This window comes from Octodon degus, unplaced genomic scaffold (assembly GCF_000260255.1).
Source record: "Octodon degus isolate 3935 unplaced genomic scaffold, OctDeg1.0 scaffold00250, whole genome shotgun sequence".
Taxonomy (NCBI): domain Eukaryota; kingdom Metazoa; phylum Chordata; class Mammalia; order Rodentia; family Octodontidae; genus Octodon; species Octodon degus.
Window position 1 is genome coordinate 445,278 of NW_004524826.1, and position 17,990 is coordinate 463,267.

The following is a 17,990-nucleotide window of genomic DNA, read 5'->3' on the forward strand; positions in this document are numbered from 1 at the left end:
TTCAGTTTCATCCCTCTTCCTTCCAGTCCTTGCTGACCTGATACAACCATGGTTTTGCCTTTTCTATATCCTCGCATTTTGAACCCTAAGTGTCTTCTTTCACTGAGGAAAACTTCAAAATTCATCCATGTTAATAATTAATACTAATTCACTTATCAATCCTGAGCAGTGATGTACACAATTTATCAATTCACTTCTTGATGAACACTTGGGTGGTCTAGCTTGTGGTCCTCCTGAAGAAAGCTACTATAATAATTCATCTACAAGGCTTTGAGGGGATAGTTTCCTTCATCCTACAAGATAATGAAATGGAGGTCAAAGGTCAGAGCCATATACCCACTGAAGATACACTAGGATCAGAATTTCACTAAAAATTCGATGAAATCATCAAGGAATAGATTAACGCCCTCTGCATTGATATAGAATTAGATCATTTTCTTCTACAATCTTGGTACAAAATTTGGTAAGCAAAACACAAAATTTATAATTTGGTATCATTACAACCAAGGAAGCAAGAATTTCAAATTAAGCCTGTATTTAAACTGTCACTTGATCCTCTTACCTCAGCCTCCCAAGTGCTAGAATTGCAGGTTATGCACCACCACACCTGGGGGCAATGACTTTCCGAACAGACCCTCAATTGCACAAGAAATAGTATAAAGAATCAATAAATGGGATCATTTCCAATTAAAGTTTCTGTGCAGAAAAGGAAACAAACAACATAGTGAAGATACAACTACAGAATGGGAAATTTTGCCACCTATTACAGAGGACTACACCTAAAATTTACAAAGTACTCAAAAAAAAAATTAAACCTCCCAAATAAAAATTAAAAAACTGAAATGAATTTAACACTTCTTAGAAGTGGCTAATAAATACACGAAAAAAATGTTTAGTATCTCTGACCATTAGAGAAATGCAGATTAAAACACTATGATTCTATCTTAGAAAGAACGTCTAGCACCAAGAAATGACATACTATCAAATGCTGGCAGAGATGAGTGAGGAAAAGGAAATGATTCATAAGAAATGCTAGGAAATATTAGACAAAACCTCTAAGAACATGTAACAGTTAATAGGGAAATGAGTAACAGAAACACAGGTGGGAAACATCTAATCATTTGGAAACTAAATCACAAATTTCTCAATACTACATGAGTCAAAGAGATGTCTCAAGAAACACTGGAGTATCTGCAACCAAATCAAAGTTCATCTTAACAAAATTTAGGAAATACAGCACCTCAAAAAAATACATGAAATGTCACCCTTAACTCAAGATCAAGCACAGATTATACTAGGAACAGCAGGATGCTTCAATATTAGGAAAATCTAGTAATATTGCTTATTATATTAACAAATCAAGTTAAAATCCATATGGCTATCTAAAAAAACTCAGAAAAAGCGCTTAATGAATTTTCAAATGTATTATTTTTAAACATTCACATACCCTACCTGTACACATAAACTTAGGAAATTGGGTTTTTCCTGGAAAAATATATCCAATTAGAAAATCTGAATCAACTGAATCAATATAACCGTTCAGTAACACGATTCAACACTAAAAACAATACCTTTTCTATACATCAGCAGTAACCAATTAGACAACGTAAGATGATAAACATATTTCCTAGTATCTTCCAAAATATCACCTAATAAAACTTGCAAAAAAAAAGGAAACGTTTTGTTTTTTCGGTACTGGGAATCAAACTGATGACCTTGCATTCGCCAGGCCAAAGCTATACTGCTGAGCCACATCCTTGGCATGAAACAGAATTTTTTTTTTAAATGTAAAACTCAGGGGATTGAACTCAGGCCCTTGCGCTTGCCAGGCAAGAGCTTATTCTACTGAGCCATCTCCCCGGCTCCGAAACAGATTTTAAGAGAAAATACATAAAAACTTTATTCAAGGACGTTATCTTAACTCTCAGCCTCTCGTTGAATATTTCTTAAAAACTTACTTTTATTTTTTATTTTTATTTATCTTTTGGGGTACCAGGGATTGAACTCAGGACCCTGCACTTGCCAGAGAAGCGTTTATTTTACTGAGCTATCTCCCCAGGCCCAAAAACTTTCTTTTAAATTTTATTTTTTACATTTATTTATTTATTTAGTACCATGGGTTAGACTCAGGCTTGCACCGGCCAGACAGTGACATAAACCGCTGAGCTAGCTCCCCATTTAATTTTTTTAGGGGTTCACTTGTTTCCGTCATCCTTACCCCCCTCCCCCCCATTGACTGTAGGTTTCTCCTAAGGACCTTATTTGTCACGTTCCTCACTATCCTCGCTGACTGCACCCAAGACTGAGCATAACACGGCCATTCACCGATGTAAAACACAGAAGAACCCGAAACAACCGCTAACTCTTTGGCTTGAGCTCTCGGTTATTACGTAACAATGGACAGGAAACGCGTGCAGCCTTCCACGTGACTATTATCTGTCTGCGACTCAGCACAGCCAATCAGAAGGCTGCGCACGTGTACCTCCTCCCTTCTGCTCCGCCCCACCGTGGGTGCGTAAGGTGGAACCTCCGGCCTTCTGATTGGTTTTCCCCAAAACGGAGCCAATGCGGCTGCGCGCTGCGCAGTGATTGGCCAAAAACTGGTAAACTGCACGCGCAGGCGCCGACCTCGGTTACTAAGAGCGGGAATCCAGCGAGGGCGCCCGCGCTCCAGGAGTCGCAGGCGCGTCGTAGGCAGCCGGCGCTCGTAATGCCCCACCGCAGGGCCAGCCGCAATGCCTACTACTTCTTCGTGCAGGAGAGGATACCAGAACTCCGTCAGCGAGGCCTGCCCGTGACTCGCGTGGCTGATGCCATCCCCCACTGCTCTGCAGAGTGGGCGGTGAGGCCTGAGCGATGGGCCGGGCAGTTGGGCGCGGGGTGGGCGAGGCCCGCGCAGGGAGACGCTGGATCTGACTGGAGCAGCCTCCGGTAATACACAGGCGCCCACCCACGAGGCCCCGGGTCTTCACTGGGGCTTGTCTTTTTGTCTCTTTCCAAGCTCCTGAGGGAGGAAGAAAAGGAGAAATATTCAGAAATGGCCCGAGAATGGAGAGCCGCCCAGGGAAAGGAGCCTGGGTCTTCAGAGATGCAGGTAAAGTGCGTGGAGGGCAGCAGCCGGCCTCGAGCGTGGGCACACTCAACAAGTGCTTGGTGGGTGAATGCGAAAAGCGCTGGACTCCGGAGACGAGGTGGATGAGTGCAGGGAAGAAGTTTCACCTTTTCCCTGTTGTCAGAATGTCTGTTAAACCAATGAGATGCTTAACTTTAGGGTGATTCGGTGGTAAGAGACCCGGAGAAGTCCTGTTTGGAAATTTTAGGGCAGTGAATTTGGATTAGCAATGGGGGTTCTCTTTTGTCATAATGTCAGTTAAACCCACAGGCTACTTAACGTCAATTTGGTGAGAAAAGGTCTACAGAAATCCTGAATTTTGATCAGCAGTGGAAATACACTATTTAGTATTTAGGAGTTGTACTGAATGACCTTTGACTATCTCTCTTAATTTCTGTGATTAAAGGTTTTTTGTTTTGTTTTGCTTTTTTAAAGTCCATCACTCTGGAAGGCTGTGGCAGAAGCATTACAAGTCTGAACCCAGCCTCAGTAAATGAGTGAGACTCTGTCTCAAAGTAAACAAGTTTTTACAAGACACCAGGGGATGTAGCTCAGTGCAGAGGCCCTGTCTTTTAAATATTGGAATAACAAGATTTGAAATGGCGAACATTTGTATATCTTAAAAACAATGGAATAAAGTTGGAGTACATTTCTGTGTAATGGAATGTTAAAGTATTAATAAAATGTTATCTTGCACATTGTTATCAGGATAGTGCGAGGCAATTGTGAAGGTTTTTCCCTCTTCCTCTGGGTTCTTTTGTTCTTAAATAGTACCATTCTGTTCTTAAACTGTTAACATTGGATTAAAATTTAGAAGACTTTTCTTAGGTTTGAAAGATTTTTACTTTCTGGATTTATGTTTGAGAAGACGCTCTAGCCAGTTGAATTTGTACTTTCCATAGTTATGCTTATGAGCTTTCCATAATTATATCTTCTTTGTAATTCCTTATACACAGTTTCTCTTCCAGATTAAAAGTATGTATCAACTTTGAGACTTGAAATCAGTATGATTTGGGTTTTGCTTTGGTGAAACTGAATACTGAGTTTCATGGTGAATGGTGTTCTTTTGACCACCACTTTGGCAAAGGTGACTTGGAAAGATTAGCTTAGAAAATCAATAGTGAACAAATGGTTTGTAATTATAGTTGAGTTGGTTATTGTCACTTGTCTTATGATTCGAACTGTAGATTTTACTATTGACTGCTTTTGCTTTGTTTTTGTTTTTGACATATATTCATTTGTTGGGTTTATTAACCTTAAAAAGAAAGGACGTAATCTGTGGGTTAATTTGAAGTTATTTTAGTAAATTTTAGATAAGGTATCCTATGAGAGTTTTAAATTTCTGGTCAATGATTCTCTTCCTTTTTAGAAACTCCCTTCTACACCTCTAAGGAAGCCAGGCATGTTTATACCAAAGCCATGTGTTACACTCCCAGATATGTCAAGTTTGTCTCTAAAAAGTGATCAAGGTAGAGTATTTCTAGTATGTTTTAAGTTTGGATGCTTAAAACACTATTGACATATTGATCGGTAAAAATATTTCCTGTTTATCTTGATTTTCCATTTCAAAATAATTGGCTTATTTAAATATGATAGAGCTAAAGTAACAAGACTATACATTTGTTGAGAAATTGGTGTAACAAAGATGTGATCTCTTGGTTTTTACCACTTCATGTGTTACTAAATATGTTTTTAGACTTGCTTATAGCTAGCCAGATAAACTTGTTACAGACAGGGAGATCTGTTGTGCAGCATAGTGATTTCTGTTAATAAGATTTTATAATTGTATTTCAGAACTACTAGGATATTTTAAATGTTTACAGTACAAAAGTATATGAAGTGATGGCTGTGTTCATGAGCTTGATTTGATCATCTGTTGTGTATATGTATATCAAGACCACATTGTTTGCCATAAAAGTATATGACTACTTGAAGTTAAAAATATACTATGGAAGCTGGGTGTGTTGGTGCACAACTGTCATCCCAGCACTTGGGAGGCTGAAGCAGGAGGATCACTGTGAATTCAAAGCCAGCATGGACTACATAGTGAGTTCAAAGCCAGACTGAACTACATATAGAGACCCTATCTCAAAAAAAAAAAAGGTACTATGGCAAAGCAGTAAAGGTGAAAATGAATTATTGAGCTAGTTTAGAAGAGAACATAGCTAATAAAGGGTTGTAGGCCTTTTTACTACTTGTGTTATGCCTTTAACATTAATATACTTTTTTCCCTTGCTAGTGTGGAGGATTGAGCTCAGGACTTTTGAGCTGAGCTACATCCCCAGTCATTTATTTTTTAAAATTAATTTTATTGAGAAAGAAATAGCAATGAGACAGTTTCAAAACAGGTTAGTAGGACAATTATAATTTTTAATACATTGCATATTATTATCTTCATAGTAATTCGTAGTATAAAATGCAGACATGATATCTTGTCTAAACACTATTAGCACAAATCTTTCTCTCATTGAAGAGAAAGTAGTTGTATATCTATCCTATTTTGTACATACAGATACAAAATGGTCCTTCATTCATATCCCCCTTTTTTGTTTAGTTTTGTCAGAGATGAGTATTCCATTGCTATTCAAATATTGCAGTTGCATGAATTCAGCCCTAGTCATTTATTTTTGAGAGAAAGTCTTAATACGAGTTTAAGCTTATAATCCTCCTGTTTCAGCTTCCCTACCTGGGATTACATCTGTGTACCCCCATGCCCAGCACTACTATACTTTTAACATTGGTAAAAAGAACATTCTTATGGTAAATAAGAATACTTCACATATTCTCACATTTTCTTCCTTCTTTATGAGTGGTTCTTGTGTGTATTGGTAAAAGTATAAACAAGAAGCATTAAATTTTCCATGGTTACAGAGTTCTTCGGCACTCATTCTTCTTGACTTAATTTCTTAAAGTGCTTTATTTGTTGAATGTGGGTAAGATATTGTCTTCATTATTCTTGAGATTTAAAGTTGATCTATAGCTGAAGTATCATAGAACCAACTATAGGCTGTATACAAAAAGTACTTTTTGTACTTACATAAAAAGTAGTTACTCCTGTAACCCTTGATGAAGGTAATTACAAAAACTTTAACGTGTTCATCTGGTATAGTAGATGAGTTTTCTTTTCCAGCTGATTTAGGAATCTAGGAGCACAGAAAATGGTTCTAAAGCCTTTTTCCTCTTGACTTTGAGGCTTTGGGAATAATTTTAAGAACTCATTTGCTACTTTTGTCTTATGACTTTTAAAATTTTTTTTGTAGCTTTCCTTGGAGGTGTTTTTTATTTTTTGAATATTTATAGCCATGGCGAGCTACCTCCTCATTGTGAACAGCGCTTCCTCCCTTGTGAAATTGGCTGTGTTAGATATTCTCTCCAAGAAGGTATTATGGCAGTTTTCCACAGTTTTATAAATCCTGGTAAGTAGCCAGCTAGAGTAGATGCTAGATCTTGTGTTCATTTATCAATAGTATTTGTTTTCTTAAAAAGCTGAAATATAGCCAAATTATTAAAATTCAAGACTTCATAGTGCTTGCTTGAAAAACTATTAGCAACTAAGAATTGGCATAGGGTTGTTGGGTTAGGTTTTTAATAACAATATTAAGTAAGCATTAGGATTGGGTGGCTAGAATACATGAAGATATAGCCCACTGTTAGCTTTTATCTATGGCTTGTAGCTTGAAATTTTTCTAAATACTTCTAATTCCTTGCTTTTTTTTTTTTTCTCCAGCTCACCTTTCATCTCCATGGTCTAGTGTTTTTGTTTTGTAACCATAATGATAGAATTTAGAGACTTTCTTGCCTTTTAACAGTAGTTTAGGCAAAATGCCATAATTCTTTGATAGTCATCATTGTCTTGATTGAAAAAAAAAAGCCATGGTTTAATGTTCCATATTTTCACATAATAAAAATGCCTGCCCATGTAATGACTTGGTCATCTTGTTGAGTATTACTCTAATACAACTACAGGACTTCCATATTTATACTTTCAAAACAATTTTGTATTGTAGGTGAAATTCCACGAGGATTTCGATTTCATTGTCAGGCTGCAAGTAAGTACAAAGGAATGAGGTAAAATAAGAATATAATACATATATCTGGTTAAGACTTATTACATTAACATACAAAACATAAGGTAGGGAAGACGCATCTTACATTGTAGTTCAATAGTCTTCATAGAAGTGATAGATGGTATCTGTGATCTTTTAAATCTTTAAAATGTAAGTAGGAACATATCTAGTAAGTGGATTTTCACAATTTTTATTAAGTTCTGTGTCTTGTCTGTTTCTGTATTGAATCCATTGGAATTTCTACTGTATGCCAGCCCTTCATTGTGAGATTGTCACTAGCTTATTATATGTTTGCTGTCTTGAGTCTGATAAATCTTTTTGAAAATCTTATTCTTAAGGTTTTCTCCTTTTTCTTTTTTTTTTTTGGGGGGGGGCAGGGTGGGTCACTGTGCAGGCTGGCTTGAACTTTGTAGCCCAGGCTGGCCTCAAACCTGTAGTGATTGTCCTGCCTCAGTCTCCCTAGTGCTGGGATTATAGGTATGCACCATCACAGCCAGCCTTAGAGCGTTTTCAGGTTAACCAAATAAGTTGAAAATGTGATTCTTTTTTTTTTTTTTTTAAAGCCTATTAAAGATTCTAGGAGTGTTTTCTTTTATCATTCAACCTAATTGAAACTGAGTATGTTGTTATTCTTTTAGGGAAAGGTAAAATGTTTGGAGCTTACCAATTTAAGCATGTCTTCAGTTGTCAATTTGATAACCCAAGGAAATGTGCAAATTAATGAAGATAAATGACAGTGGCAGCTCTGCTGACATAGTAACTAAAAATGCCTATGTAATGTTGTTGGGCTGATTTAGAGAAGACAATGTTTCATATAGCAATACACTGGAGCAAATTTACATATAGATGTGATCCACTTGAGTAGTAACTAAGAAACATGTATGTAGACCTCTCAAGCAACCCTTCATCAGCTAATCTTTTGTGAAGCATGTGTAAGTGAAACCAAGTGAATGCTTCCTTTATCATAGGTTAGCACATTCGAATCTTAAAGAATTTCAGGCGTGGAAGGGAGTTTGAAGTTATGGGGTTGAAGTCCTGTTACCTCTCTCCCCTAATTATATTCCTCTGAAGAGGTGCTTCAGGTTCCATCTGACTGCAGTGCAAGGATGTTTTGGCTGCTCTTTACCACTTCAACTATGGGAGCTCTGCTTCTATTCATTTTACTGGTTAATGATTTCTAGGGAAGTTCAGCTTTAAAAGAAGCAAAGCTTTGAATACCAATTTGAGCTTCTTTTACTAAAGGTCCATTAGCTCTTCAAATGAAGCTTTATGAGTACAAAAAAGAATGTAACATTTACTTAAAGTGTGAAGAAGAATATTGAGCAGGAGTGTACCCACCAGTCAGCTGAAAAAAATATACATAAAAAACCCCCAGCGCATTGCCAATACGATTGACGTTTCATTCCAGCATCTCTCGCTGGTTTTACGCTCTCCCTCTTAAAAAACTGTTCTGAATCTTGTGTTAATTACTTCCTTTCTTTGTTCTGAATAGTTTTACTATGTGTACAATATTTATTTGTGATGTTTCATTTTTCCTGTATGAATGCTTATAGAATTAAAATATTTCTGTACCTATATAGAACACCATGCTATCATTTATGTATGTATTTATTTATTTACCTTCTCTGACTTCTTCTTTTTGGATACTGGGCATTGATCCCAGAGAGTATTGAGCTACATCCTCAGCCCTGTCTTTATTTTTTGTGACAGTGTTTCTCTGAGTTGCTCAGGCTGACCTTAAGCTTGGAATTCTCCTGCCTCAGCCTCCTAAATAGGTGGGATTACAAGTGTGTATCACTATACTTAGCTTACTTTTTTTTTTTAATTGTGTGAAGATTCCTGTTTTCCCTTTATGTCTTATTTTCATTCTCTTTGGATTTTTAATTAACAGATGTTTTTCATTTTAATTTTGTAAATATATTGTTTTATCAAGTAAACCTTTATGCCTTACTTAATAATTATCCTCTACCTAAAGGTCATATAGTCTTTATTTTCTTGTAAAAATCATAATTTTGTTTTTTTATATAAAAATCCTTATTTCTCCTCCAGTTGACTTGTATATGGTATGTAGGGATTCAGTTTCATTTCTCTCCCCTATATGGACAATCAGTTGTCTCCACCTTACCTTCTAATAAGTATGTCTCCCAATATATGATACCACCTATATCACATCAAGCTTCTGTCTGTGTCTTTTTCTACTCTTTAGTCAATTCCATTGGCCTACCTTTTTATCATAATTATTTTATTGTTAAGCACTGGAGCTTGGTAATATTTATTTAGACCTTGCACTTCCAAAATATTGTGGGTACTTTTTGACCTGTTTGTCTTCCATAAACAATTCAGAATTAATTTATCATATTTTGGGCTGGGAAGATGGCTCAGTGGAATAAGCATTTCCCTGGCAAGCGCAAGGGCCTGAGTTCAATCCCCAGCTCCACAAAAAATAAAAAAAAATTATCATTTTGCAGAAATGCCTTCTTGGGGTTTAGATCACTTTTAAATGAATCAGTTTGGAGAAAACTATTACCTTTATAATATTAAGTCTTTGTATAAACATGCTATCTTTTTGTTTTTCATGTCTGTAATGCTTTTTGGTAGTTTTATAATTTTTATCTAGTGATCTTAATAGCTTTTGTTAAATTTATATTTTATCTTTTTGAGTGTTTTAATTGGTTCTTTTGAAATTATATGTCCTAATTGTTTATATTTTGGTGTTACCCTACCTGCTACTTGGGTTTTTAGTAAATTCTTTATGAAGTCATATCTGGGAAGTCACTTCTGTTCATTCTAATGTGCTTTAAAACTTTTTAAAAAAATGCTTCAGCTGGGTACAACCTCTAGTTTATAATGCTTCGCCAATGGGAATACTATTGTGTTAATTATCTTTCTCTTGTTTTTTGAGACAAATATTTATACAGTCTTTTTCTACCCTTCCCCAAAGGGACCTGAGACCTCTTGCCTGAGTAACTGTACATTGAGAAAGGCCAATAATCAGACATTTCAGGGACTACTGGACACTGGTCCTGAACTAACATGATTCCAGGGGATCCAGAATATCACTCCAGTAAGAGTAGGGGCCTATGGACATCAAGTGATGAATGGTTTCTCTCACAGCAGGTCCAATAGCTCCTTACATCTACCCTATAGGCATTTCCCCTGTTCTGAATGCATAATTGGGATAGATGTATACTTAGTATGTGGCAGAATCCTTACATTAGTTCTCTAACCTGTTGTGTGAGGCCTATTATGGTCAGGAAGGCCAAATGGGAGCCATTAGGCCAGCCTTTGTCTGGTAAAATAGTAAACCAAAATAGTATCACATTCCTAGAGGGATTCCAGACATTAGTGCCACCATCAAGGACTTAAGGATGCAGGAGTGGTGGACCCTACCACATCTTTAATTTTCCCATTTGGCCTGTGCAGAAGACATATGGATCTTGGAGAATGACAGTAGATTACCTAAAACTGAGTCAAGTGCCGACTCCAATTTCAGCCGTAGTACCAGGTGTGGTTTCCTTGCTTGAGCTAATTAACACATCTCCTGGTAGTTGCTATGCAGCTATTGACTTGGCAAATGCTTTCTTCTCTGTACCTATTCATAAGAACCATGAGAAACAGCTTTTACCTGATAAGGCCAGCAGTATACCTTCACTGTCTCATCTCAGGGTTATATTAATTCAGCAGCCCTGTCACAACTTAGTTCATAGGGATCTTGATCACCTTTCTGTCTCACATATCACATTGGTCCACTACGTTGATGATGTTATGCTGATTGGGTCTAGTAGGCAGGAGGTAGCAACCACTCTGGATATGTTGGTACAATATTTAAGAGCCATGGGATGGGAAATAAATCCAACTAAAGTTCAAGGTCCTTCTACCTCAGTGAAGCTTGTAGGAGTCCATGGTATGGAGCATGTAGGGATAGATACTCTTTCTAAGGTAAAAGATAAGTTGTTGCATTTGGCTTCCCCTACCACCAGAAAAGAAGCACAATGCCTAGTGGGGCTATTTAGAACTTGGGGGCAACACATTCCTCACTCAGGTGTCTTACACCAGCCCATTTACCAAGTGACTTGGGAATCTTCTAGTTTTGAATGGGGCCCAGAGCAAGAAAAGGCTGTGCAGCAGGTCCAGGCTGCTGTCCCCCAGGCCATAGGATCCAGCAGATCCATTGTTACTTGAAGTGTCAGTAGCAGGTAGAGATGTTGTTTGGAGTCTCTGGAAGGCCTTCACAGATGAATTCCAGCAGAGACCAGTAGGATTTTGGAGCAAAGGTCTGCCATCATTTACAGACAACTGCTTTCCCTTTGAAAAACAGCTCTTGGCCTGCTTCTGGGCCTTAGTGGAAACTGAACATTTGACTGTGGGACCCCAGGTCATCATGTGACCTGAGTTGCCTATCACAACCTGGGTATTGTCTGATCCACCAACTCATAAGGTTGGACTTGCACAGAAACAGTCCATCATCAAATGGAAATGGTACTCAAGAATGAGCCAGAGCATGTCCAGAGGATGCAAGTAAATTACATGAGGAAGTTGCCCAGACACCTGTGCCCCCTGCACCTACTGTACTGCTGTCTGTTTCCCAGAATGCCTGTGGCCTTGTGGTTTGTACCATATGATTACCTGTCAGAGGAGGAGAAGGCTAGGGCCAGGTTTCCAGATGGCTCTGCACATTAAGCAGGCACCACCCGCAAGTAGACAGCTACAGCATTATGGTCCTTTTCTGGGACATCCTTGAAGGACAGAGATGAAGGAAAATCATTACAGTGGGCAAAACTTTAGGCAGTGCTTGGTTGTACATTTTTCCTGGCAGGAGAAATGGCCAGATATATAACTGTATACTGACTGATGGGCTCTAGCCAATAGTGTGGATGGATGGGCAGGAACTTGAAGAACATAACTGGAAATATGATGACAAAGATATTTGAGGAAGAGCTATGTGGGTAGACCTTTCCATGTGAGCAGAGGATGTAAAAGTATTTGTTTCCCATGTAAATGCTCACCAAAAGGTGACATTAGCAGATGAGGACTTTAATACAAGTAGATGGGATGGCCCATTCTGTGAAGAGTGGCCAACTTCTTTCTTCAGCCACTCCTGTCATTACCTAGTGGGCCCATGAACAGAGTGACCACGGTGCAGAGATGGAGGCTGTGCATGGACCCAGCAACACGGACTCTCAGTCCCCAAGGCTGATCTGCCTGAAGCCATTTCTGAATGCCTAACATGCCAGCAGCAGAGGCCAACACAGTCCCCCATATGGCACCATTCCCCAGGAGATCAACGTGAGACCTGGTGCCAAGTTGATTATATTGGACCACTTCCATGATGCAAGGGATGACACCTTACACCTTGTCGTTATAGGTATAGACACATTTTCTGGGTATAGATTTACCTTCACTGCCCGTAATGCTTCTGCCAAAACTACCATCCATGGACTCACAGAATGTCTCATCCACCATCATGAAATTCCATATAGTATTGCCTCTGCCCAAGAATACATGTTGCAGCCAAAGAAGTGAGGCAATGGGTTCATGCTCATGGAATTCACTGATTTTACATTGGTTCCTCACCATCCAGAGTGACTGGATTGATAGAAAGGTGGAATGCTCTTTTGAAGACACAGTTAAGGTGCCACCTAGATGGCAGTAGTTTACAGGGCTGGGTAAGGTACTTCAGAAGGTTCTGAAGGGGTGCCCACTATATGGTACTGTGTCCGCTATAGCAAGGATTCATGCATCCAGGAATCAAAAGGTGAAAGTAGGGATGGTACCAGTCACCATTACTCCTAGTGATCCACTAGCAAAATTTTTGTCTCCTGTCCTCACAACCTTATGTTCTGCTGGACTAGAAGTCCTAGTTTTAGAGGGGGACTGCTTGTATCAAGAAGCACAACGGTGATACCATTGAGCTGGAAGCTAAGACTTCACCTTCATCAGTTTGGTCTCATGCCTCTGAAAAGGGAGTTGCAGTGTTATGAGGGGTGGTTGACCCAGACTGCCAAGGGGGTGATGCTCCCATTAACTCCACAGTGGAGGAAAGAACAAATATATATGGAGTGTGGGACATACCTTAGGGTACCTCTTGATGTTATGTTATTAAATCAGTGGGAAACTACAACAACTTAATAAAAGCCCAATGACAAATGGCCCAGAGCCTTCAGAAATGAATGCATGAGTCACTCCACCAGGGAAAGAACCGAGACCTGCTGAGGTGCTTACTGAAGGTCGACCAAATACAGAATGGGTAAGGAAGAAGGTACTTCTAAGTAGCAGCTGTGAACCTGTGATCAGCTACAGAAAAAGGATGGTAATTGAACTACTTCTCCCCTTATATGGTTTTAATGTATTATAATGTTGACAGACTTAATGCGGGTTCATAAGTATTGTTAAGCTCTATTGTAATGTTGAAGTGGAGCTTCAGATCTTATAAGCATAGTCTTATTTCTGTTGCTCTTTAATGAGAGTAAAAGGAGGGTACACACAACCTCCACAGAATCATGTGCTAATTTCACTATTGACTTTGTAGCATACACAGTGGAAGCCAGGAGACAATAGAGTATTTCTTAATTATAACTTTTATTTGCATGGGTAATAACTGGAGTAATATTTTAAATTCTTGTTAATGCTGCATCTCTTGAAAATGCTATCCAGTTTTGTCTCGGTTACTTTTCTCTCATTGTTGGGACAAAATACTCAACCCCCAAAATTAGGGAAGAAAGGGTTTATTTAGCTCACAGTTAGTGGAAGTTTCAGTCCATACCCAGCTGGCTCCAAGGCAGAGTGTCACACAGCATAGGCCAGCAGTTCAGGGTGTTGGGTGGAAAACAGCAAAGGGCAAAGGGAGAAGCAGCAGCTGAGGCAGAGAGCAAGCCTCTCTCTTCCCTCTATTGTATTCAGGCTGTCCTCACCCACACCCAGAATCCCAGCATTGGATCATGAATTAATCACAGACTCTAGCAGCCTGCCCCAGTGACTGTATGAAGCTTTGGGGTGACAACTAGACACAAACCATAATAAGTTTCTTAGCCTCTGGGTCCTCCAGCATTGTAAATGCTGATTAGGAATACCAAACCGAAATACTAGATTCAGTTCTCTAGGACTTGTTTCAAGATTTCCAGGCCTTTATTTCTTCATTGGGTATCTATCAACTTTGTTTTGGTTGTTTTTCTTGTTTTTTGTTTATTTGGTTATCCATAGTATCTGGAAAAAAAGCTTTCAGAGTACTTTAAGGTCTATAGTAATACTGTCTTTTTCCAGAGAAAATGTGTTTGCATCTTTGAGATACGTCAGACCTAGAAATCCAGGCCCCAAAACACTGTGATCAACAATTCACCGTCCTCTTCCTGAATTTGCCAAATAATCCACTGGGAAAACTTAACCTTATTTTTTTTGATTTCTATATTCTCTGGTACCCTGATGTAGTAATTCCTTACTAATATGTGTATGCTTTAAAGAGCCTCAGGCTCTTAGTTTTTACAAGAGTCACTTGATCTGTTTTTTTTCTGGAAATTTTCATATATCATTTCAGAAGCAGTTATTACTGTTTTGCTCACCAACCTTATTAATAAAACGTTTATGACAGGCAGTGTGGAATGGTGGAAACATTGAAGACTTGGTCACTTAGCCTGAGTCATGAGTCATTTCTGACTTACTGCTCATTTGGGGGTCTCTTGGTCTTTTCCTGAATTCTATATATACCACCCATCTCTGTGAGTAGTAGTAAAGTTACATGTATATATAAAGTTCCTAGCCATAACCATATTTCATATAAGTGCCTCAGTATTCTCTTACTGTACCCCTATTTCCATACCTACTCATATTTGTCTTGCTCAAAGTTTGAACTGTTGCCTCCTTTTAATTCTTTCAGGTGATTCTAGTCACAAGATCCCTATTTCAAACTTTGAATTTGGACATGACCAAGTGACCGTGTTACAAAATTTTTATAGATTTATTCATCCAAACCCTGGGAACTGGCCACCTATCTATTGCAAGGTAAATTTTTTTTTTTTGAACCAGGCATTGAACTCAGGCCCTTGTGCTTGCCAGGGAAGTGCTTATTCTACTGAGCCATCTCCCCAGCCCTGCAAGGTAATTTTTAGTTGAGAAGGTGATTTTAAGATGTTCATTTGGATACCAGAAGATCCACAAAGGATACCAATAGAAGTTTTTGCCTACATATTAGCTTTGGTGTTAAAACGTTCATTCTGATTTTTTTTTTTTTCTTTTTTTAGTGTAACTAGTGTTATGCTTTTTCTTTTAAATGCTTCCAAGTTTGGAGGGTTTTGAAGACTACAAAAGCTGAACGTATTTCAGTTTGAGTGTGTAAGATTTTAGTTCCTCTATCTAAAAAACATCTGCAGTATCTTCCTACCCTGAAAAGTGGATGCTCCGTTCTATATACTTTTCATTCTGCACATAATTATCTGTTGTTAAAAACTATCTTTGCAGTAATCTTTTGCCTTTCTTTTTTTGTAATACATTTAAAAGGCTATATTCTTTGTTTTCTATAAATTCATCTAGACGAGGAGTCAGAGGATTAGATTTTGACCTTGCCTATTTATTGGTAGTATAACCATGAACAGGTTGCCTAAGTTTTTCCTGAACATTGTTTTCTTTATTCACATGCTGTTTCACTTTTCAAAAAGTATGTTAACATTACTATATAGATATACCTAGTTAATAATAGTAGTAATCTCTTCTAATGCACGCTTCTTTTTTTTTTAATAGTTCTAATGTAGTTGTCACAAGCTTCAGCCTCCTGCACCTCCTCCATACACCCACTTGAATGAACATTAATTAACATTAAATAAATAATTAAAAATAATTCAAGATAGGATACAAGTAACTATTTTTTTTCCTTCTCCAGACTGATGATAGAGCCAGAGTCAACTGGTGTTTGAAGCATATGGCAAGGGTATCAGGTAGGTAAATATCTGGGTCACTGCAGAAGTATAATATTTGTTTTCATTTTGATATACATATTCTAAGTATTCTAATTCGTAAATTATATTTTTTTATGTACCAATGGAAGAAATCAGGCAAGATATAGAACTTCTCACTGTAGAGGACCTCGTAGTAGGGATTTACCAGGAAAAATTTCTGAAGGAGCCCTCTAAGACCTGGGTCCGAAGCCTCCTAGATGTGGCCATGTGGGATTATTCTAGCAACACAAGGTACTGGTCGTGATTTCTGTAATAAAAAGACTTTGACTTCTTTGAAACATACTTTGTTAGAGCTGCTGTATTTTCTGAGAAAATATGTTAACTCTTGTTATGCATTTTGCTGCAATATTTTCCTAGAAAACTTTGGCAGTTACTGTACTTTTTTAAGTACAAGATTTTGTTGGTTGTAAGATACATTGTTATTTTATGTGCCCCTAAAAAACTGTCAGATAAACTGGGTTATCACTTAGGACTTCTATACTGATGAATGCTTTTAGGTTTATTTAGGAAGATTCAAATAGAGATAAATTTTAAAAAATAGTCAAAGTATTCATTTTTCTTTCTGAAGTTATCTCAGATTAATGAAACGCTGAAAAAATAGTAAAAAGTGAACTGTTCTCCCAAGTTCCTAAACATTTTAACACATTGCCTTTATAATTTTCTCACTAAACATGTATACTGTTTAAGCCATTTGAGAGTAAGTTGCCTTTATCATGGAGCTTTGTATATGAATGCTGCAATATAGACTTCTTAAGAGAAAGAACATTTATGTACAACCATAACATAATCATCAAACTCAGGACGGTGCCGTTGATACAGTACTATAATCAGAAGACCATATTCATATTTTGATAGTTGTTTCAGTAATGTCTCCTGTACCAAAACCAAGTTAATACAAACTTTAATCCACGATCACGTGTTAGGGTTAGTTTATATCTCTTTATATACTACTAGTATCGCAGTCAAACTTTGACTTTTATGCTCTTGGTTTTTTGTTGTTGTTGTTGTTGTTGTTGTTGTTGTTGTTGGTTGTTGTTTGTTTTTTGTTTTTGGCAGAACCAGGGATTGAACTCAGGCCCTTGTGCTGGCCAGGGCAGCACTTATTCCACTGAGCCATCTCCCAAGCTCTTGGGTATTTTTTTGAAACATGCATTCTAAGTACTCTATGAAAGATTCCTCAGTTTGAGTTGGTCTGCATTTCCTTGTGATTAGATTAAACTTTGGGGCAAGGATGACACAAATATAATGCTGTCCTCTTGGCATGTCATATCTGGGTGCATATTTGGTGTCAGTTTGTCCCATTATTGATGGTGATAATTTCAGTAACTTACCTGAGATAGTGTCAGACTTATCCACTACGAAGTATTTATTTTGTACCTTATTAATAAATATTGTGTAGGAAATACTGTAAGGTTAGCTACTCTCTTCATCAAATTTTCAAATAGTTTTGGCAGCTATTGATGATTTAATCTGAATCAGTTACTATTATGTGGTGAAGTAGTATTTTTTCCCCTAATTTGATTGTTTCTTTTGGTTATGTTAGTTGGAACATCATGAAAAAGAACTTCCCTCTTTTTTTTTGGTGGTATTGGGGATTGAACTCAGGACCTTGTGCTTGCCAGGCAAGTGCTTGTTCTGCTGAGCCATCTCCCCAGCCCCAGAACTTTCTTCTTTCACACTTTTTTTTCATTTACTTACATGAGTATAGACTCAACTATTTTATCCAGTGTATTATAAAAACAAATTTTTATTATTCCACTTAAGAATGTGGAAGGTCTTCACACAGTGGTTTCTGTGTCCTTTTGACTTCACTGCATCTATTTTTGAGCTCTTCTTTCCTACCTGCACAATATATTCGGACTTTTC

At 37.8% G+C, this 17,990-nt stretch overlaps 1 protein-coding gene across 1 annotated transcript in view; it reads left to right on the plus strand.

The window, feature by feature from the left end:
• Positions 1–2,686: 2,686 nt before the first annotated feature.
• The window catches only part of Mael (maelstrom spermatogenic transposon silencer), a 32,785-nt gene continuing 17,481 nt past the window's right edge, over positions 2,687–17,990 (plus strand). Inside the window, exons 1-8 of the mRNA XM_004646030.2 lie at positions 2,687–2,842; positions 3,002–3,094; positions 4,482–4,581; positions 6,373–6,528; positions 7,120–7,161; positions 15,050–15,174; positions 16,049–16,103; positions 16,214–16,355. Coding sequence (XP_004646087.1) covers positions 2,711–2,842; positions 3,002–3,094; positions 4,482–4,581; positions 6,373–6,528; positions 7,120–7,161; positions 15,050–15,174; positions 16,049–16,103; positions 16,214–16,355 — 845 coding nt within the window. The 5' untranslated portion in view covers positions 2,687–2,710. The remainder of the gene's footprint in view (positions 2,843–3,001; positions 3,095–4,481; positions 4,582–6,372; positions 6,529–7,119; positions 7,162–15,049; positions 15,175–16,048; positions 16,104–16,213; positions 16,356–17,990) is intronic.